Genomic DNA, 22,254 nt, shown 5'->3' on the forward strand with positions numbered 1-22,254 from the left:
ATAAAAATAAATAAAATAAAGGTATTGTGTCCATTTACAACTAAAAAAAAATTAAAGAAAAGAATACGCAGGGCTGGGGTTGTAGCTCAGTGTTGTAGCTCAAATAACTTGCCTAGCATGTATGAGAAACTGGGTTCTATCCTTAGCACCACATAAAAATTAAAAAAAAGGCATGCTGTCCATTTACAACTACAAAAAAAATTTTTTAAAAAGAGAATACAAGTAACAATAAATGTTGGCGAGGATGTAGGGAGAAAAAAGGTATACTCAAACATTGCTGTGGGGCTGCAAATTGGTGCAATCACTATGGAAAGCAGTATGGAGAATCCTCAGAAAACTTGGAATGGAACCACCAATTGACCCAGTTATTCCGCTCCTCAGTTTATACCCAAAAGACTTATAATCAGTATACTATAGTAATGCAGCCACATCAATGTTTATAGCATCTCAATTCACAATTGTTAAGCTATGGAACCAATCTAGGTACCCTCCAACAGATATATGGATAAAGAAAATGTAGTATACATACACAATGAAATATTACTCAGCCTTAAAGAAGAATGAAATTATGGCATTTGCCAGTAAATGGATGAAACTGAAGAATATCATGCTAAGTGAAATAAGCCAATCCCAAAGAACCAAACAAAGACCAAATGTTTTCTCTGATATGTAGAAGCTAATCTACCACAGGGGATGGGTAGGGAAGAATAAAGGTACTTTGGGTTAGACAGAGGGGGAGTGAAGGGGGTGATATGGGGGTAGTAATGATAGTACAATCAATCAGACATTATTACCCTGTGTGCATATATGATTACATGACTGGTGTAACTCTACATCATGTATCAAAATGCATTCTACTGTCATACATAACTAATTAGAATAAAAAATAGGTCATCAAGATATAAAATCAGCAAAGACATCTCAGACCTCAAAGATACCTTAAATCAAATGGAATTAACAGATATTTACAGAATTTCTTATCCCAAAACAGCTGCTCATGGAACTTTCTCCAAATTAGTCCATATTTTAGGTCACAAAAGAGGTTTTAGCAAATACAAAAAAAATATATAATTTCTTGCATTTTATTTTATCAGAGTATAATGGAATGAAATTAGGAATCAATAGTATAATAAACTACAAAAACTATATAAACACAGGGAGATTGAACAATACATATTTGAATGGTGAATGGGTCATAAAAGAAATTGGAAGAAATAAGAAATTGAGAAGAGACATACACAGCATCTCTAGAACATGATGAAGATGGTTCTAAGAGGAAAGTTTATAGCTATGAGTATCACATTAAAACATCAGAAAGATCACAAATTAAGAACCTAATGATGTGTCTTAAGGTTTTAGAAAAAGAAAAGAACCAATTTCAAAACCATTAGAAGGAATAATTCATATGAGAGCTAAAAATAATAAAATAGAGAATAATACAAAGGAACAACATAATGAAGATTTAGTACTTTAAAAAGATAAACAAGATTTATAAACCCTTAGCCAAACTACCAAATGAAAAAGAGAGAAGGCACAAATAAGGAAAATTGGAGATGAAAAAGGAGAAATCACCTTAGACATCATTGAAACCCAGAGGATCATTTGGGACTATTTTGAAAACTCCAATAAATTGAATGGAATTTGATAAATTTCTAAATACATATGACCTGTGAAATTTGAACCAAGAGTATATAAAAAAACCTTAACAGACCAATAGGAAGCAATGATGCTGAATATATCATACAAACCGTTCCAACAAAGCAAATCCCAGCTGAATTCCATCAGACCTTTAAATAATAATGAATGCCATTGCTCCACAAACTATTTCATGAAGTGTAAAAAGGGAACACTTGACATTTTGACTTTTTCTCCCTTTTTGTCATCCCTTTTATTTCTTTCTCATGCTTAATTACCATCAAAAAAACAAATAACCCAATCAATATATGGGCTAAGAAACTGTTTCGGCACTTCACAGAAGAAAAAATACAATCAATCAACAAATATATAAAAAAAAAGTTCAACATCACTAGGCATTAGAGAATGCAAACCAAAACTACACTGAGAAGGAATGGTGAAAATGAACACTTTTATCTTGCTCTTGATTTTAGAGAAAATACTTTCAGTTTTCCCCCATTCACTATAATGTTGGCTTTAATTTGTCATAATAAAATCTTTATAATGTTGAAATAAGTTCATTCAATCTAATTTCTTCGGTGATTGTATCATGAATGGGTGCTGAATTTGGTCAAAGATTTTTTTTCTGCATCTACTGAGATAATTATGTGCTTTTTGTCCTTGATTTAATTTATATGAATTACATTGCTGAATCATCCTTATATCCCTGGAATAAAACCCATTTGGTCATAGTGTATGATCTTTTTAATGCACCACTCAATTTGGTTTGCAAATGTTATATATTAAGAATTTTTGTGGGCTGGGGTTGTGGCTCAGTAATAGAGCACTTGCTTCACATTGTGAGGCACTGAGTTTGATTCTCAGCACCATATATATAAATAAATGAATAAAATAAAGTCCATCAACAACTGAAAAAAAAAGAATTTTGCATCTATGTTCATCAAGGACATTGGCCTGTAATTTTCTTTCTTTGATGTGTCCTTGTCCAGTTTTGAATTCAGGGTGATAGTGTCTTTGTAGAATGAGTTTGGAAGTATTCCTTTCCTTTGTATTTCATGGAATAATTTAAGGAGCATTGGAAGTGTTTCTTTCCTTTGTATTTCACAGAATAATTTGAGAAGAATTGGTGTTAGTTCTTCTTCAAAAGGCTTAAAAAATCAGTCATGAATCCATCTGGTCTTGGGTTTTTTTTTTCTTTGATGGGAGACTTTTTATTACTGCTTCAATCTCATTGCTTGTTGGTCTGTTTATGTTTTCTATGTTCTCTTGCTTCAATTTTGAAATGAAATATATGTCTAGAAATGCAACCATTTCTCAGAGATTTTCCACTTAATTGACATGTAAGTTTATCAAAACAGTCCCTAATGATCCTCTAGATTTCAGTGGTGTCTGTTATAATATCTCCTTTTCCATTTCTATTTTATTAGTTTGGGTCTTCTCTTTATCAATCTTTTTTACCTTTTCAAAGAAACAACTTTTTTTTCATTTATTGTTTGTGCTATTCTTCAATTCTCTACTTCAATAATTTCATCTCTGATCTTAATTCTTTCTTTGTACTGGTTTGGAATTGGTCTCATTTTTCTAAGACTCTTGAGGTACAGCATTAGGTCATTCATTTTATTTCTGTTTTGTTTTTATGTAGGCACTCCCTCTTAGAACTTCCCTCTTAGAACTGCCTTTACTATACCCGACGGATTCTTCTATATTGTGATTCTATTCTCATTTGGTTTTTTAAATATTTTTTATTTTTGCATTACAATTCTTAATACACCATTATATCATAATTTATCATATCTCTGATTATATAGAAGGTATGCTGACACCAAATTCACATCTTCATACATGTATTTTGTATAATGATGAGGGTCTCCTTTCATAATCCATGCTATTCCCCTTCTCTCTCCTTTCCCTCCCATCCCTATTCCCTATCTAGAGGTAATCTTCCTCCCTTGCTCTCCCTCCCAACCCCATTTTGAGTCACCCCCCCTTATATTAGAGAAGACATTCGGCATTTGTTCTGGGGGGATTGGCTAACTTAACATAATCTTCTCTAATGCTATCCATTTCCCTGCAAATGCCATGATCTTATTTTTTATTGCTGAGTAATATTCCATTGTGTATAAATGCCACATTTTTTTTTACCCATTCATCCACTGAAGGACATCTAGGTTGGCTCCACAGTTTAGCTATTGTGAATTGTGCTGCTATAAACATTGATGTGGCTGTGTCCCTGTAGCATGCTGTTTTTAGGTCCTTTGGGTATAATCCAAGAAGAGGAATAGCTGGGTCAAAATGGTGGTTCCATTCCCATTTGATTATAAGAGTTTTTTAATTTTTCCCCTGATTTCTTTGAAGACCCTGTCAGTCATAATTCAAAAGTCTGAACAATAATTCAATCTCCATGTTTTTGTAGAGTTTCTGTAGCTTTTATTACTGTTGATTTCTATTACATTATGATCTGATAAGAAGCAAGGAATTCTTTTTTTCTATATTTGCTAAAACTTGCTTTGTAGCCTATTATATGATCTATTTTGGAGAAAGTTCTGTGAGCAGTTGAGAAGAGGGTATATTCAGTTGTTGTTAGATGAAATATTCTGAGGATGTCTGTTAAGTAAATTTGATCTAAGGTGTTGCTTTAACTCTGCAGTGTCTTTTTTTTTTAATTTTTAGTCTGAATGACCATTACTGAGAGTAATGTATTGAATTAGGATCTATATGCTCCTTTATGTTGATTAGTGTTTTATGAAATTGTACCAACGTTTGGGGCACAAATATTTATAACTGTTATATCTTCTTGTTGGATGGTTCTTTTTATCAATAATATAGTGACCTTTGGCTATTTTAATTTTGGCTTGAAGTTTGCTTTTTATGATTAAAAAAAGCTACCCCCACTTGCTTCCAGATTTCATTTGCATGGAATATAATTTTCCATCCTTTCAATTTCAGTCTGAAAGTAACTTTCCTGGTGAGGTGTGTGTAAACAGACAACATACAGTTGAGTCTTATTTTTTAATCCAATAAGACAGTATATATCTTAATTGGAGAATCAAGACCATTTACAGTATTACTACAGAAAGGTATGTATACTTCCTGTCATTTTATTTCTAATGCTTTATTTTTTCCTAATTCTCATGCTTATCTACTCTGCTAATGATATTTATCCTTTCCATGCTCACTTGGATGTTTTATCTTCTTATCCTGTGAGCAGGATTCCTTTAAGTATCTTCTTCAATGCTGTCTTAGTGGTCATGAATTTTTTATTTTTAGTTCATGTTTATCTTGGAAGGTTTTTATATTTCCTTATATCCTGAAGGATAACTTTGCAAGATATAGTAATCTGCATTGGCAGTTGCTTCCTTTCATGGTATGATATGCATAGTTCCATGGTCTCCTGTTTAGAGTTCTGAAAAACATGTTAGTCTGATGTGTTTGTCTCCATTGATGCCTTGGCATTTCTCTCTTGCAGCTTTTAAAGTTCCTTCTTTGTTCTGAATTTTTGGCATTTTAACCCTGCTATAATATAGAGAGGTTTCTTTCAAGTCTTGACTATTTGGGATTCTAAATGTCTCCATAACTGAATGTCCATCTCATTTCCAAATTTTGGGAACTTTTATGGCATTATTTCACTGAATAGGTTATCTATGCTATTAACCTATATTCTCTAGTCCTTCCTCAAGACCAATAAATCTTTTTGAGGGGGAAAGGGGACCAGGGATTGAACTCAGGTGTGTTTAATCATTGAGCCACATTTCCAGCACCCCATTTTAAAATACTTTATTTAGAGACAGGGACTCACTAAGTTGCTGAGGCTGGCTTTGAACTCATCATCCTCCTGCCTCAGCCTCCCAAGCCTCTGGGATTACAGGAATGTGCCACTATGCCTGGCAAGGCATGTAAATCTTAAATTACATCTTAGGAAGCAAGGGAAAAGAAAGGGAAGGGAAAAGAAGGGAAGGGAAAGGAAGAGGAGAGGAGCAAGTGGAGAGGAAGGATGGGATAGAAATAAAGTTGAGAAAGAAAAGAAATACTGAAAAGAGTCAATTAATTAAAAATATACATAAAATTAGATGTAAATATGGAAAACAAATGAGAGAAAATAGATCAAAATCATTTACAAAAAAAATGAACTCAGAAAACAAACAAACAAAAGATTAAAATTTCTCCTTACTGAAGCAATTAAAATGTAATTAAAATTAAGCCCTTTTTTCCAGGGCTTCATTTTAGAATCCACCAGCTACAGGTAGGTGTGTTGGATATAATCCGAGTTTGTTCCTCATTAATTCCAACCCAAATAGACAAAATTTATTAGGGGAGTTTGTATGGTGAGCTCCACTCCTCCTTAACAACAGAAAGTCCTAAGAGTATGCTATTCACTGCAAAACTAAATTCACCCTCAGTAGGCCTAGGGACAGGGCATGGCTATAGCAGAACTTCTGACCAACACACTCACCTGCAGATTGATCCTGATTGTGCTGCATTCCATATCTCAAGAGCCTCCATTTGTTTTATGGGGGTAACAAGGGATGGCTAGGGTCTCAGTTACCCCAACAAATCCTCCAAATACCTCTGAGCATGGGGAAGGTAGCTGCCCACTAGGTCTGGGGTTGGGTGGAGTGTGGCAGGCATGCTTTCCACCAAACCCAATCAAAGCACACCCATTCCCAATCTCATTCCACATCCATACAAACTGGACCCTTATCACAAAGCAAAGCTCAGACTGCTAATTTCAAAAGAAAAGCTGCTCCATCTTCCTCTGCATGACAATCAATCTCACTCCTGCTGCCCAGAGCCTCCAACAGGTCCATTCTCCCAGCTCAATGACTTCTTCCTTCAGGGCTGGTGCTCACCAACCCAGTGAAAAGAAAATCAGAGGTTGTTGAGTCTTAGACTCTCTCTTCCTCTCTCCTCTCCACATTCTCCCCTACTCTCTCTCTGCAGGGACTTCTCATCTCCCATGCAGAAAGCCTAGACAACAAAGTCCCACCCCAGCTCTCACTGAATACACAGGAAAATGCTGGAAATCTCTTCTCTGTTACTGCAGCTATGCAGGATGATAGTTTCCTTATGTATTTGCCAGATGGTGGAATGTGCATTCCTTGAAATCAGTAAAATTTTTTCTTTTGGTTCACAGAAGGAGAGCTTCCCCTCCCCCACTGAACCTTCACATACCTGACAGTGGCACAGTTTCTTTCTAAAAAAATGCTCCACCATGCCTGGTGTTTTTGAGAACTTGCCTATCAATTCAGGAAAGCTATTTGCAAAATAAAAGAAACCATATGAACTGCCTGAAGCAAAACTGTCTTATTTGTTGCTTTTATTTTTCCATTCATGCTTTCATATCCAACATTCAAACTTTGTAAAAACACATGGTGTATAAAGGAAATGCTTTAGAATTTTGCTAAAATTCAACTAATATAATAAAACTATTAAGAAATAATTGGGCTTTAATCAATGAATCCTACAAGTCTATGAAATAGTGTCACTATTCAAAAAAAAAAAGGTTTGAGATACATTTTACAATCTAAGAATCTGTTTAACTATAAATAGAAACACAGCAAGTCCTGGTGTGAGAGGCACTTTAATGATGGGTGGTCTGGAGTCAGAGTGCATATATTACAGCTCACCACATATTAGCCCTATGACCTTAACAAAGTTCTTTAACCACACAGCACTTCAGTTACCTCACCTGTAAAATAAGGATGATAATAAAAGAATGTATATGTACATCTCTGTGTCTATCTCCATGTGTGTGACAGATTTACAAATATATCTTTTGGAGTTGTTATAAAGACTGAATATGTTAATCTGTGTAAACATAATTAAGAGTTTATATAAGGGGAAATCAGAAAAGAAGGAAAGTAGATAAAAATAAAAAAGGGTAGAAGAAGGTAGATGAAAAAGGAAAACCAAACTACAGAAAAAACATACATAAGAAACACTCAAAATCACAGACTATAACATCTCAAAAAAGAATCCACTAAATTATGCATTTCCCAGCAATCTGTTTATTTAAAAATACCATTATAGACCACAGTACAGAAATAGAATACTGTAAATACCAAATAAAAAGTCACTACTTATCTTTCTTTCCTACCTATTAAAAAAGGTATAATTAGAGTAGAATATTTGAAACTATAAAGAAATATTATATCCTAAAGAGAATTATAACTTTACCTGCACAGAAAAATACTTAATTTCATCAAACCGAACTGCAGTGCTCTTTTCACTACTTCTAAGCAGTAAGATACGACGCTTTGTAGATTTCATAATGTTGTTTACAGAGATGCGAATGAACAAATCGATGAAAGGTTGTGAAGTGACTGAAAATAGAATGTTTAGGAAATAAATTTTTGTTGTAATTGAACAAATACACATTATAAAATTAATTCATTATAGAATTCAGGCTAAGTCCTAAAAAAAATAAATCAACCAAGTAAACAAGGTAATTGTAAAGTATATTTAAAAAGAGAAAAGAAATCTTAAAATAATATTTTGCCCATCACTGATAGATACAATATGATATACATCATAATTTCTTTGCAAAATTTTCTACATATTAACTTCCAGGTATATGTAATATATATAACAACATAATTATGTAGAAAAATTATATAGTCAGAAAATTGTCACTTGGGAAGAATTATTTTAATTTTAAGGCAACAGAATTTGGAGCAAAGTGTTCTACTGTCCAGTTCACCTTACTATACACTCTGTTTATACTGTATTGATCTGTTTTATTATCTTTCATAGTACTCCAGGCTTTAAAACAATTTTTTTTCATGATTTAATTATCTTTTACAAATCTCCACACAAAATGTTTTTAAAACTTCTCTTTATATAAAAAGAAACATCAAAGTCTCCATAATGAATGGTTTTATGTCATAAGTCTAAAAATAAGCATTCAGTTTATTTAAGGGACTGGTATAAAATAAATCCTTTAAAAATATTTGAGGGAAGCATATATACTACTTTCAAACAAATTAGTATTACATCCTAGATAATATCTTTTCCTTTAACTTGCATGATGATTGGAATAGATTACAGATGTTCAAAATTCTTTTGTCACTTCCACATAAAAAGTGGAGTTTACCTTCTCTGTCCTTGAATCTGAGCTGGCCTTATGATTACTGTTTGCAATGGACATGACTAGGACTGGGACTAAAATGGCATTCACCTAGGGTGTAAAATTAATAGAATACTAAAATCTTAGTAATCAAGATAAAAAATATTAACATTTTAAAATCAAAATTAGTACAGGAAAAAAATAAGCATGATGGACCACACAGAAAGAATGAAAGTTTTTCTTGGATATAATACTAATTTGTAAGTAATACATATGCTTCCTTTAAATATTTTTAAAAGATTTATTTTATATCAGTCCCTTAAATAAACTGAATGCTTATTTTTAAACTTATGGCATAAAACCACTCATTATGGAGACTTGGTGTTTCTTTTTATATAAAGAGAAGTTTTGAAAAATTCAACTAATACAGTTCAGTATACTTGAAAAGCTCAGTAAAACACTGACTTATGTATACCTGACATATGCAAAACTCAAGCACCACACACAAAAAAAAGTACATGAGACTTCCAACAATTTCAGCAACCCAACTAAGCCTAACCTTCCAGTCATCCTCACTAAAGCACCATCATGCGAACATGGTACTTGAGATATCACAGCCCTTTTGAACTGCCAGGTAACTACAGCTACCCAAGCTATGCTACTATGAAGCAGAGGTACCATCAAGTGGATGCACAGATAATTATTGACAATAAAACTGCTAAAGTCTTATAGCCCTAAAAGCGTTGGAGAGGTTTGGAATGCAGCAGTGGATAACTAAAACAATGAGATATAATCATACTATGAGTTTTAAACCCAAAGAAAGGATACTCCTCTGTGCAAAATTTCTGCAGTTCTTTACATGAACAGCCAGGCAGCCAACCTACAACCATCAAAGCAAAAACACAGATAGTAAATGCATGTTTTACAAAGTTAACTTATCTTCCACTTCACACTGAACTATATTTAAAATTTTAAGAATGAAGTTCACTTTATTATTTTTTTCTCATTAGAAATATTACTTCTCATTTAAAATATCTAGTTAATGGAAAGCATTAGAAAGAAGCAGAGAGGGAAAAAAAAAGTGAGCAGGATTATGTTCCCAATAAACTTACAGGAACAAGAACACAAAGCAAAGGAATATTTCATTATAAACTTAAATCTAATCATCATTCTTTGAATTGTTTTTATTTTATATTAGGTGAAAATGATAAAATACAGCATACTGCACATTAAAAATAAGAAATATACTTTGTTTTGAATAAGCTCTTTTACTCAGTATCCTAAAACCACTTAATTCATTCAACAATCATTCATTGCCTACAACACACCAGAGATTAAGAAATAGTCATTCTCACTTTAAAAGATTTTTCTAAATGTTAAAGAAAATTGTGCTTTGTGCTTTAACCATAAATCAAATATAAAATGAATATAGGAAACTTTAATTCTAATATTTACTATTAAAGTATATTTAACCATGTTTAGTATCAGAAAACAATTAAATTAGAAGAAATATTATATTAAAGGTTGTATATGACAGGAAATAAAGAAGAGGGACAAGGGAAATTCTTATACCCAGTAACTTCTCTAATAGTGCTATAAAAGAATAAAGGTATTCATTATTCTTGTAAAGGAATGCCATGATATTTCACAGTTCCAAATATGCATAGATTCTCATGTCCTATACTCAAAACCACCCAAAACAGAATGATAGACTTTTCTGATTTTCTGCCTCAATAACAGACCCAGTGTATGTATGTCTGATGACTATGTTGGCTTTTGTTTCTGTGGGAACTTTTTGGACAGGAAAGGGGTGTGGGGTCAATTTCAAAATAAAAGTCAATCTGGCAATAAATATATAAATCAATAGAAAAGCTCAGTAAAACACTGATTCCCAGGCCCATCTTCTGGAGGAGATTCCAACTTAGCAGATCTTAAGATGATGCCCAAATCAATGATTTGAAAAAGTATCCCGGGTAATTCTGATACAACTGGATTTGGGAATCTTAAGTATAAAAATCACTGTTTCTGGGGCTGGGGTTGTGGCTCAGTGGTAGAGCACTTGCCTAGCACATGCAAGGCCCTGGGTTTGATCCTCAGCACCACATAAAAGTAAGTAAACAAAATAAATGTATTTTGTACAAATAAAAATAAATATTAAAAAAATCACTGTTTCTGTGAAATCAGGATGATTTCCATAATTTCAGAAACTATTATAATGTTTCTCTGACTCATAAAAAGAATAATTTCATGAGTATGTTTTCAGAGAATATCATTTTATGCACATACTCTTTGATTACCAAATTATAAACATCAATGATGCTTTATATCCAATCATAAATAATTTACACTGGGTTTTTGAGGGTTAATCATACATACCACATCCCCAAATGGCACCAAAGATGGTAGCTCAGATGGTGCTATTTCCAGTTCTTCACTCTCAGACCCTTGAAGAGTTTTTCTCAACATCTACCATGTAAATAAACAAAGGGTTTAGAAGAAAAAGAATACAACAAGATAAAAGATTAATTCAGTAATTATCTCAAGAGTATCCAGTAAGTAGCAGGTAGTCTAAGCAGTGAGATACTAATATACCTAAGAAACTCACTCCCATCCTCAATAAATTTATCAATAAGTAATCACGGAAATAAAAACGTACACAATTAAATATAAAATCAATAAGGGAATCATGAAAAAGGAGAAAAGTGCATATTAGTATAAGCATGACCTAATCAGTTTGTCAAAAGACTGAACATACAGTAAGACCTATTGAAAACTATAAAAAAAAAAAAGAGTTCCAATTGGTCCTAGAATGGGAATCACCTGAATCTGAATTTCTACTCAAATATAAGTATGTCAAAACAAGGAATACAAATGAGACCACACAAGGCTTATGCTTCCAACATTATTTGAAAAAGCATGTCACAAACTTCAAATTTCCTAAAGGAGAGGAATAAATACAAATCCCAACAGAGCTCTCCCTGAAATTCCTGCCACAACCTATGGGGACAGAGATAAAGAGAAGAAAACTCTTAAAAGAATCTGTGGGAAAGAGCAGAGAGAAGTGGAAACCATAAAGAAAGAACAGACACAATTATCCTGAGAAAGAGAAAGTTCAAAACTAAGTAAAAATTCTGACCGGGGGTCTAGGATTTGGAGGTATAGCAACAGCTATAGAGAAGAGAAGTGAAAGAGAAGGATTACAGGTGGCTTTCTCTGGAAAGCACTACTTCTGGGCTGAGGAAGAAAGAGGTGTCCCTTGAATACATCTAGTAATGAGAAAGAAGGATGTGACAAGGGGAAATTAAGAATAACAAAATAACAAGGAACCATAGGCCACTGTATTCAACCTATCCCCTCACTTCTCATCATCTACAAGTTCATCTTTTTTTTTAACTGCACCTAAATGCATGCATAGCCCCCCTACACACACACACACACACACACACACACACACACACACACATATACACGGCACACGTGAAGTAATTAGAAATAAGAAAACCCAGACAAACTCTATTAAAAGCTCTTATTAAAAGAAATGGGGGTGGGGGGTGACTGACAAAAATTCTGCCCTCCAAAAACAACACAAAATAGAAGTAAATTATAGCACAAATTTTCAAACTGAATTAAAGATCTTCAAACAAGCATTTGGAGATATTTTTTAATGCCTACATTCACAATTTCAACAATGTCTGAAAAGAAAAAAAATGAGTATGTATCAACTCAAGAAATAAATTTTCTAAAAAAGAAAAACCATCTTAGAAATAAAGACAAGGTGCCCAAGATAGCATGGTTTCAAATGAAACTTGATACAGGGCACTGGAAAAGATAGGAAAACAATGAAGAGAATGAAAATGATACAGAGAAATAAGTATAAAAGATCAAGGAACAAAAATTAAAACATTTTGCAAAGTACCAAAGAAAATTTTAAAGAAAAATGATAATCACAACATATGAAAAAGACATAGGAAGTATGACATGACATATTGAAACCAAACATTATCAGTTACATCAATTATATACTAAAGGAAAAGGATATTTAAATGGGCTCAAGGATTCACAAAACTCAAGTCTATGCATAAATATTATTGGGTAACCAACCATTCCAGTTTGCCCAGAACTGAGGTCTAGGACTCTGGACTTTCAGATAGGATAGTTTAGCAAGACAGTCACTCTATTAATATGAGAGATATACCTAAAACAGTGATTCAAAAAGGCAAGTGTAAAGGGACAGGTACAAATACACTAAATAAAAAGAAAACAATAAGAAAGCAGAGATCTAGACCATGACATGAGACAGTAGAATTCAGGCAAAACATCTACTGCACAAGACAAATGAGAACACTTTTTAACGCCAAAAGACATAATCAGAAATAAAGATTTAAAAGTTATACCATTTTCCCTGAGTATGCACTGCTAAAATGTGAAATCACATCACAAAGTTTTTCATTACAGTATTATTTGCAACAGCAAAATGTTGCAAACTACCTAACAGCCAAAATAGGACACTGGTTGAATAAACTATAACATATACTTAAAACAATAAGGAAGACTGCTATGAAATAACAGTGATTTACACTACTATTAAATGACAAAAGCAAAACATATTTTGTATTACAGGGAAAAAATAAAGTACACATCTGAAGTCATATAGGAAGAATAAATCATAAACAGGTTACCAAAATTGGAAAGAAGGTAGGGTGAAGTGGAGAGAATGAGCTGAAAGGGAAAGTGATAATTTCCTAAGTATATTATTTAGTGGTTTTTACTTTTTGAAAGTGTGTTAATGTCCTATATACCAAAAATAAAATCTATAGATTGCTTTGGGTAATACAACCATTTAAACATTAATTCTTCTAATCCATGGAAATACCTTTCCATTTACTTGTATTCACTTCAATTTCTTTTATCAGTGTTTTGTTGTTTTCAGGGTAGAAATATTTCACTTCCTTGGATGAATTTATTCACATATATTTTGTTTTTTATAGCTAGTACAAATGCAACATTTCAGATAGTTTGCTATTAATGTATAAAACACTACAGATTTTTGTAGTTACTCCAGTTTCAGATTCAAGCAGTAGGAATATTCCTTCTCAGTAAGGTGAGAGTTTCTAAGAGAATTTTAGTGATAAAATTCAACATCTGACAGTAAAATCATAATAGAGATATAGAAATTCAAAAGCTTTAGCCAGAGAACAAGAAATATATTTGAGATGCATCAGCTTTGTTCCTTGCAGAGAAGAGGGATAACTGAGGTAGAAAGAGAAAAAAGCACTGTGAATAAATTTGGCGTGGGAGAACCTGTGGAGTAAAAGTGGCTATCTTAACCAACCCAGAGGTGGTGAGGGCAAGCTCAAAATCTCTCTGCAGGCAAGTGGAAAGTTGAAGTAGAAGTAATTTGCAGGTGGCCATGTGGCAGTTTTCAGTGACAGGAGCTCATAAGTTCATAAAAAGCACTGCCAGTCTGCCATGGGAACCAGAAATAGGCACAGACAGGATTGTGTCCCTGGAGATTCAGGCTGGGGACAGTGGGAGGAGAGAGGCTTGCTTTACCTTTGTTTCTGGTGTTTCATGTGACCAGGTTGGGAAAGGCCAGAAACTGATCAGATAGATATGTCTGAACTCCATGTCTAATCCTGGTAAATCCACATCCATGGCAGTGAAATACATGGAGAGGATTCTATAAGTGAAGTTTTCAGGAGGTCCGTGAGACCCAGACACCCAGCAGAGATTGGCATTTGCACAGCAACAGGAGTCCATACTAATCTAATACCTAATCTCTCTGGAATAAATACCTCCTAATGAACTTAAAAGAACAGTCAGAACTAAACCCAGCTGCTGGAAGTTTCCATTTAGAACTCTGCATCAGCCCTGTGACAGCATGGACCTTCCCATCCAGACAAAACTCCAACTGTCAGTACTCCCCAACCTGTACTACCCTACACCATAAGATAGGAAGCAGAGAGCTACTACAACATATGCCAGTTCCAGGCCACACAGCCTGGCATCTTGGTGAGAAACATAAAGAGGTCAGTCCTTGATCCAAGGGATTCATAGCCCTCGAAGAAATGCACAGAAGGATGAAACAGCATAGGCAGTGACATGCATCCTTGCAAAACAGTTTTTAACCATCTCAGTGCAGACAAGCCCTTCATTTTTCATTGAGAGTTTTTTCTCTAGGTTTTTCTCCATCTCTGTCTCTTTTACTTGTTTTTTTTTTACTCTGTTTTATTCTGTGTGTTATCACTGCACTAATCTGTTTGATAATTTTTCTTTCACTTTAATCATATTTTAATTACCTCTTTATTATTTAGCCTTTTTTTTAACTTTGGAAGGGCAGATTCTTTGTGGGTTCGTCTTGGTTTGATTTTTTGTTTATCTGTTTTTGTTCTTCTCATTATGTCCTCCTCACTTTCTTTCTCCTCTAATAGCCAAATTCTTTTGTTTCCTCTTCCTCTTTATATTATTATTTTGAGTTATTTTCATTCTTCATTCTTTGTAGCATTATCAGTAATTGTTCCGTTGCTTCCTCTCTGTTCACTTTTTAAATATTTTTAAACTTTCTCATGCCTGCCTACTTCATTTTCTCTTCACTTAAGTAACTGTAACTTTACTGTCTGTCAGCTATTCTACAAACTAACTGTCTGTAGAATTCTTGCCCCCACCATTCATGCTGTTGTAATTATTAGTATGATGGAGGATACAGTTTACAGCTGTTGTTAAAGGAGAAAATGTAGTTCACAGGTATTTGTTACTGATACTGATGTTAAATGCTGACAACACCATTCCTTTCAATGTGGCAATCAGTGTTATAGACATCAAAGTAGGCACCAGACATTTATTTTAAGGCTGTGTATTAGTCATTACCGTTATTGCTACTGCTTGCCCCTCCTTTTTCTAAAAGGGTCTGAGCAGTGACTGAGAAATTACAAGTTCCCAGGGTAGAGATCCTACTGCAGAGCTACAACTCAGCCAAATATCAGTGAACCTCACTCCATGCACAAACTAGTCCCATTTGAGATCCAACAATACTTCAACACAAAGAATAGGGGAGATAAAAACTCCAAACCAAAACCAGGTCCCAAGTATAAAGAGCTATAAGAAGACCTCAGTTCCCACTCCTGGATATCTACTCATACAGCAGAAAAAAAAAAAAAAAAAAAAGAAGTCACAAAGTTGAGGTAGAAGTAATTTGCAGGTGGCAAATAGCTTAGAAAAACCCAGAGGATTGCAGAAGCTCTCTAAGAATAAATTAAATCAGTTGTTCAACAGCAGAAAACTTAGTGGCACTGGAGAATAATTGATTTAAACTGAGTAGCATTGGAGACTCAAATTAGTACTCAGATTACATGGAGCTTAGAAGTTAAAGCTAAAAGATACAAAGAACACAGAACTTACCACACACACACACACACACACACACACACACAAAAAAAAAAAAAAAAAACTATACACCTAAAGAAGAGGAATCCATCTCAACAGATGAGCAAATTCAAGACCTCTGAAAACATGAAGGAACAGCTAAGCCCCTACCATTTATAATTCCCCAACAAAGGAACCCATAGATACAGAAGTGGATGAAATTCTACTTCTATAAAAGACTATAAAAATGATTATTGAAAGGTTTGATCCATTAAAAGAATTGAGGAAAAAATTACAGGAGCAAATACAGAAGGTAAAAGGCCATTCCAATTTAAAAAAAAAAAAAAAGAGTAACTAAAAATATTCAGAACTTTTTGAAAATAAAACATAATGAATCAAATAAAAACTTCCATTTGAAAGTATGACCAACAGATTAGATTATGTAGAAAATAGAACTTTGGGCCTCAAACACAGAACTTCATGCTTTGAAGAGAGTATATAAACTTGAATACTCAGGATGCAATAAAGGAAAAAAATACAACAAGAATATATAAGAACTCTGGGACAGCAAAAGACAAAATTTAAGAGTCATTGGGTTAGAAGAGACCCTGAAGATACAGGCAATGGCATTAAGAAACATTTTTGTGGACAGTAGATAAGTCCCTGGTCATTGGTTGATCCTGCAGAGTCAGCAAAAGCCAAGCCTGGGGGGAAAAATTCCTTTTCAAAAAGGCAAGGATGTTATTAACACTTGGCTCTTACACTAACAGTTTTCAGACATTCCAGGACAATAGGCTCCCTAGGTGTAGCAGGATAATAGAAGAATGTTCCCAGCACTGCAACAGTAGGATAGCTACAAAAATGTTACCAGCTCAGTAACTTTTTAGTGCACAAAGAAACCTCTTGATAACTCACAAGCCTTAAACTATTTACAATGCCCCTATAGTTAACTTGTGATTATGAGACCCTACATAATAAACCTGCAGAGTGAGTTCTAAGTCACTGTTCCTCCATCAGAGTGCACTGTCCTTCCTGGACCTAGCTTTACCTAAAAATATCTGTGTGTTTTCTTTGTCTTGGTATTTTTCTCCATCTCTCATTGCCCCTACTCAAGATCCTTTGTTGATACTGTGAGGGTGGCAGCACATTTTCAGTGAAATAATAGCAGAAAAATTTTCTACCTTTAGAAATGAGAGGAACTAAATATCGAAGGCATTGACAAATTTCTATAATCATATAATTTGCCCAAATTGAACCAGAATGATATATACAATTTAAACAGATCAATTTTAAGTGATGCCATCAAAAGTCTTCCAACCAAGAAAAGCCCAGGACCAGATACACACCCAGCCGAGTTCTACAAGACCTTTAAAAGAAGAACTAATACTGATATTCTTCAACTTATTTCAGGATACAGAAAAAGAGGGAACACTTCCAAACTCATTCTATGAGGCAAATATCACCCTGATTCCAAAACCAGGCTAAGACACATCAAAAAAAGAAAACTTCAGACCAATATCTCTAATAAACATAGATGCAAAAATTCTCAATAAAATTCTGGCAAATCGATTACAAAAACGTATCAAAAAGATCGTGCACCATGATCAAGTGCGATTCATCCCATAGATGCAAGGTTGGTTCAACATACGGAAATCAATAAGTGTAATCCATTACATCAGTAGACTTAAAGATAAGAATCATATGATCATCTCAATAGATGCAAAAAAAAAAGCATCTGACAAAATACAGCACTCCTACACTGGAAAAATTAGGGATAACAGAAACATATCACAACATCATAAAGGCTATCTATGCTAAGCCCCAGGCCAACATCATTCTAAATGGAGAAAAACTGAAGGTATTCCATCTAAAAACTGGAACAAGATAGGAATGCACTATCATAGTTCTTGAAACACTGACCAGAGCAATTAGACAGGCAAAAGAAATTAAAGAGATACACATAGGAAAAGAAGAACTCAAATTGGCACTACTTGCTGATGATGATTCTATACCTAGAAGACTCAAAAGTTCCACCAGAAAACTTCTAGAACTAGTAAATGAATTCATCAAAGTACCAGGATATAAAATAAAATAAACACCCATAAATCAAAGGCATTTCTGTATATCAGTGACAAATCCTCAGAAAGGAAAACAAAGAATACCACCCCATTTACAATAGCCTCAAAAAAAAAAACCACTTGGAATCAACTTAATGAAATAGGTGAAAGATCTATATAATGAAAACTATATAACCCTAAAGAAAGAAGTCAAAGACCTTAGAAGATGAAAAGATCTATCTTGCTCTTGGATAGGCAGAATTAATATTATCAAAATGACCATCCTTTGAAAAGCACTATACAGACTTAATGCAATTCCAATCAAAATCCCAATGAGGTTCCTCATAGAAATAGAAAATGCAATCAAGAAATTCATCTGGAAAAATAAGAGACCCAGAATAACTAAAGCAATCCCTAGCAGGAGAGTGAAGTAGGCGGCATCACTATACCAGACCTTAAACTATACTACAGAGCAATAGTAACAAAAACAGCATGTTATTGGCACCAAAACAGATTGGTAGACCAATGGTACAGTACAGAACAGAGGACATAGAGACTAACCCACAAAATTACAATTATATTAGAAAGGTTACAAAAACATGCATTGGAGAAAAGATAGCTTCTTCAACAAATGGTACTGGAGAAACTGGAAATCCATATGAAACAAAATGAAATTAAACCCTATCTCTCACCATGCACAAAACTCAACTCAGAATGGATCAAGGACCTAGGAATAAAACCAGAGAACCTGCGTCTAATAGAAGAAAAAGTAGGCCCTAATTTCCATCATGTGGGATTAGGCCCCAACTTCCTTAATAAGCCTCCTTTGGTGCAAGAATTAAAATCAAGAATCAATAAATGGGATGGACTCAAACTAAAAAGTTTCTTCTCAGCAAAAGAAACAATCAGTGAGGTGAATAGAGAGCCTACATCTGGGATCAAATCTTTACCCCTCACACATCAGATAGAGCACTAATCTCTAGGGTATGTAAAGAACTCAAAAAGCTAAGCACCAAAAAAAAAAAAAAAAAACCCACAAAAAAAACAAATAAATAAATGACCTGAACAGACACTTCTCAGAAAAGGATATATAATCAATCAACAAATATATGAAAAAAAATGTTCATCATTGCTAGCAATTAGAGAAATGCAAATCAAAACCACTCTAAGATTTCATCTCATTCCAGTCAGAATGGCAGCTATTATGAAGACAAACAGCAATAAGTTTGATGAGAATATAGGGAAAAGGTACACTCATATACTGAGGGTGGAACTGCAATTTGGTGCAGCCAATATGGTAAGAAGTATGGAGATTTCTTGGAAAATTGGAAATGGAACCACCATTTGACTCAGCTATCCCTCTCCTCAGTCTATACCTAAAGGACTTAAAAACAGCATACTACAGGGACACAGCCTCATCAATGTTTATAGCAGCACAATTCAAACAACTAAACTGTGGAACCAACCTAGATGCCCTTCAATAGATGAATGGATAAAAAATATGGCATATATACATAATGGAATATTACTCAGCAACAAAAGAGAATACAACTATGGCATTTGCAGGTAAATGGATGGAGTTAGAGAAGATAATGCTAAATGAAGTTAGCCAATCCCCCCAAACCAAATGCTGAATGTTTTCTCTGATATAAGGAGGCTGATTCATAATGGGGTAGGGAGAGGGAGCATAGGAGGAATAGACGAACTCTTGATAGGGCAGAGGGGTGGAAGGGGAAAGGGAGTGGGTGTGGTATTAGCAATGATGGTGAATGTGATGGACATTACTATCCAAAGTACATGTATGAAGACATGAATTGGTTTGAATATACTTTGTACACAACCAGAGATATGAAAAATTGTGTTCTATATGTATAATAAGAATTATAATGCATTCTGCTGTCATATATAAATTTTAAAAAATAGTTTAAAAAAAGAAATGAGAGGAACTATTCACATCCAGGAGGCATACAGAAATCCAAATAGACAAAATTTAAAAAGAACTGCTCTGAGCTGGGGATGTGGCTCAAGTGGTAGCATGCTTGCATGGCATGCGTGGGGTGCTGGGTTCGATCCTCAGCACCACATAAAAATAAAATAAAGATGTTGTGTCCACCGAAAACTAAAGAATAAATATTAAAAAAATTTTTTTCTCTCTCTCTCTTAAAAAAAAAAGAACTGCTCTAAGACACACTATAATTAAAATGCCTTACATAGAAAAAAGTAAAGAATATTAAAGGCTGCAGGAGAAAAATTTCAGGTCACATTTAGAGGTAAAGCAGTGAGGATCATTCTGACTTTTCAATTGAGACCATATAGTCAAGGAGGGCTTAGAATGAGATATTTCAAGCTCTACGGGGTGGAAAAAAACAATTGCCAGTCATGATTGTTACATTTAGCAAAGCTATATTTCTAAACAGGATGATAAATAAAAACATTTCATGGTAAGAATTCCTGACCACTAAGGAGGCTCTACCAAAAAATACTTAGGAAAATACTACATTCAAAAATAACTCAAAAACAAGCCCCTAAGCCCCAAAATGGAAAAAAGTTCTATAATAGAGTAATTAATTAAATGAAAATTAAGATTGAATGAAATACAACAGACATGATGACACGATTCTATATTTAGAAGACCCCATAAAACTTCACCAGAAGACATTTAGAACTCATAAATGAATTCAGCAAAGTAACAAGATATGAAATTAACACCCATAAATCAATTGCATTCCTATACATCATTGATAAATCCACTTAAAGAGAAATTATGAAAACCATTCCATTCATAATAGCCTCAAAGAAAATAAAATATTTGGGAATCAATCTAATGAAAGAGGTGAAAAACTTCTACAATGAAAACTATAGACCACTAAAGAAAGAAATTGAAGAAGACCTTAGAAGATGGAAAGCTCTCCCATGTCATTGGATAGGCATAATTAATATTGTCAAAATGGCCATACTACCAAAAGTGCTATATAAATATAATGCAATTCCTATTAAGGCCCCAATGATGTTCTTCATAGAACTAGAAAAAGCAATCATGAAATTCATTTGGAAAAATAAGAGGCCTAGAATAGCCAAAGTAATGCTCAGTGAGAAAAATGAATCAGGAGGCATCACAATACCAGATGTTAGATTATACTACAGAGCTATAGTAACAAAAATGACATGGTATTGGCACCAAAACAGACATGAAAACCAATGGTACGGGGCTGGGGATGTGGCTTAAGCAGTAGTGCGCTCACCTGGCAAGCGCAGGGCACTGGGTTTGATCCTCAACACCACATAAAAATGAAGAATAAAGATATTGTGTCCACCTAAAAAAAAACTAAAAAATAAATATTTAAAAAAAAAAACAATGGTTCAAAATAGAAAACACAGAGACAAATCCACATCAATACAGTTATCTCATACTAAAAAAAGGTGCCAAAAAACATACATTGGAGAAAAGATAGCTTCTTCAACAAATGGTGCTGGGAAAACTGGAAATCCATATGTAGCAAAATGAAATTAATCCCCTATCTCTTATCCTACACAAAAGTCAACTCAAAGTGGATCAAGGATTTAGGCATTAGACCAGAGACCCTGTGCCTAACTAGAAGAAAAAGTAGGCCCCATTCTCCATCATGTTGGCTTAGAAACTGAATTTCTCAACAAGATTCCTAAAGCACAAGAAGTAAAATAAAAAATCAATAAATAATACTATACAAACTCAAAAGCTGCTTCACAGCAAAGGAAACAGTCAAGAACATGAAGAAAGAGCCTACAGAATGAGACAAAATGTTTGCCACCTGTACCTCAGATTAATCTCTAGGATATATAAAGAACACAAAAAAGTTAACACCAAAAAACCCCATACCCCAATAAATAAATATGCAAAGGTACTGAGCAGACACTTCACAGAAGAAATACAAATGGTCAACATATATATGAAAAAATGTTCAACATCTCCAGTATTAGAAAAATTCAAATCAAAACAAAATCAAGATTTCATCTCAGTCTAGGCAGAATGACAATTATCAAGAATATAAGTTAACAATAAATGTTGGCAAGGATGTGGAGGAAAAGATACACTCATACATTGCTGGTGGGACTGTAATTGGTGCAACCACTCTGGAAAGTAGTATAGAGATTTTTCAG

General features: G+C 34.0%; 1 protein-coding gene across 1 annotated transcript in view; it reads right to left on the minus strand.

The window, feature by feature from the left end:
• Positions 1–22,254, minus strand: part of Catspert (catsper channel auxiliary subunit tau) — a 126,546-nt gene that overhangs the window by 99,801 nt on the left and 4,491 nt on the right. Inside the window, 3 exon segments of the mRNA XM_026405358.2 lie at positions 7,810–7,955; positions 9,527–9,578; positions 11,075–11,164. Of these exon segments, the coding sequence (XP_026261143.2) occupies positions 7,810–7,955; positions 9,527–9,578; positions 11,075–11,164 (288 nt within the window).

This window comes from Urocitellus parryii, chromosome 1, assembly GCF_045843805.1.
Source record: "Urocitellus parryii isolate mUroPar1 chromosome 1, mUroPar1.hap1, whole genome shotgun sequence".
Classification (NCBI taxonomy): domain Eukaryota; kingdom Metazoa; phylum Chordata; class Mammalia; order Rodentia; family Sciuridae; genus Urocitellus; species Urocitellus parryii.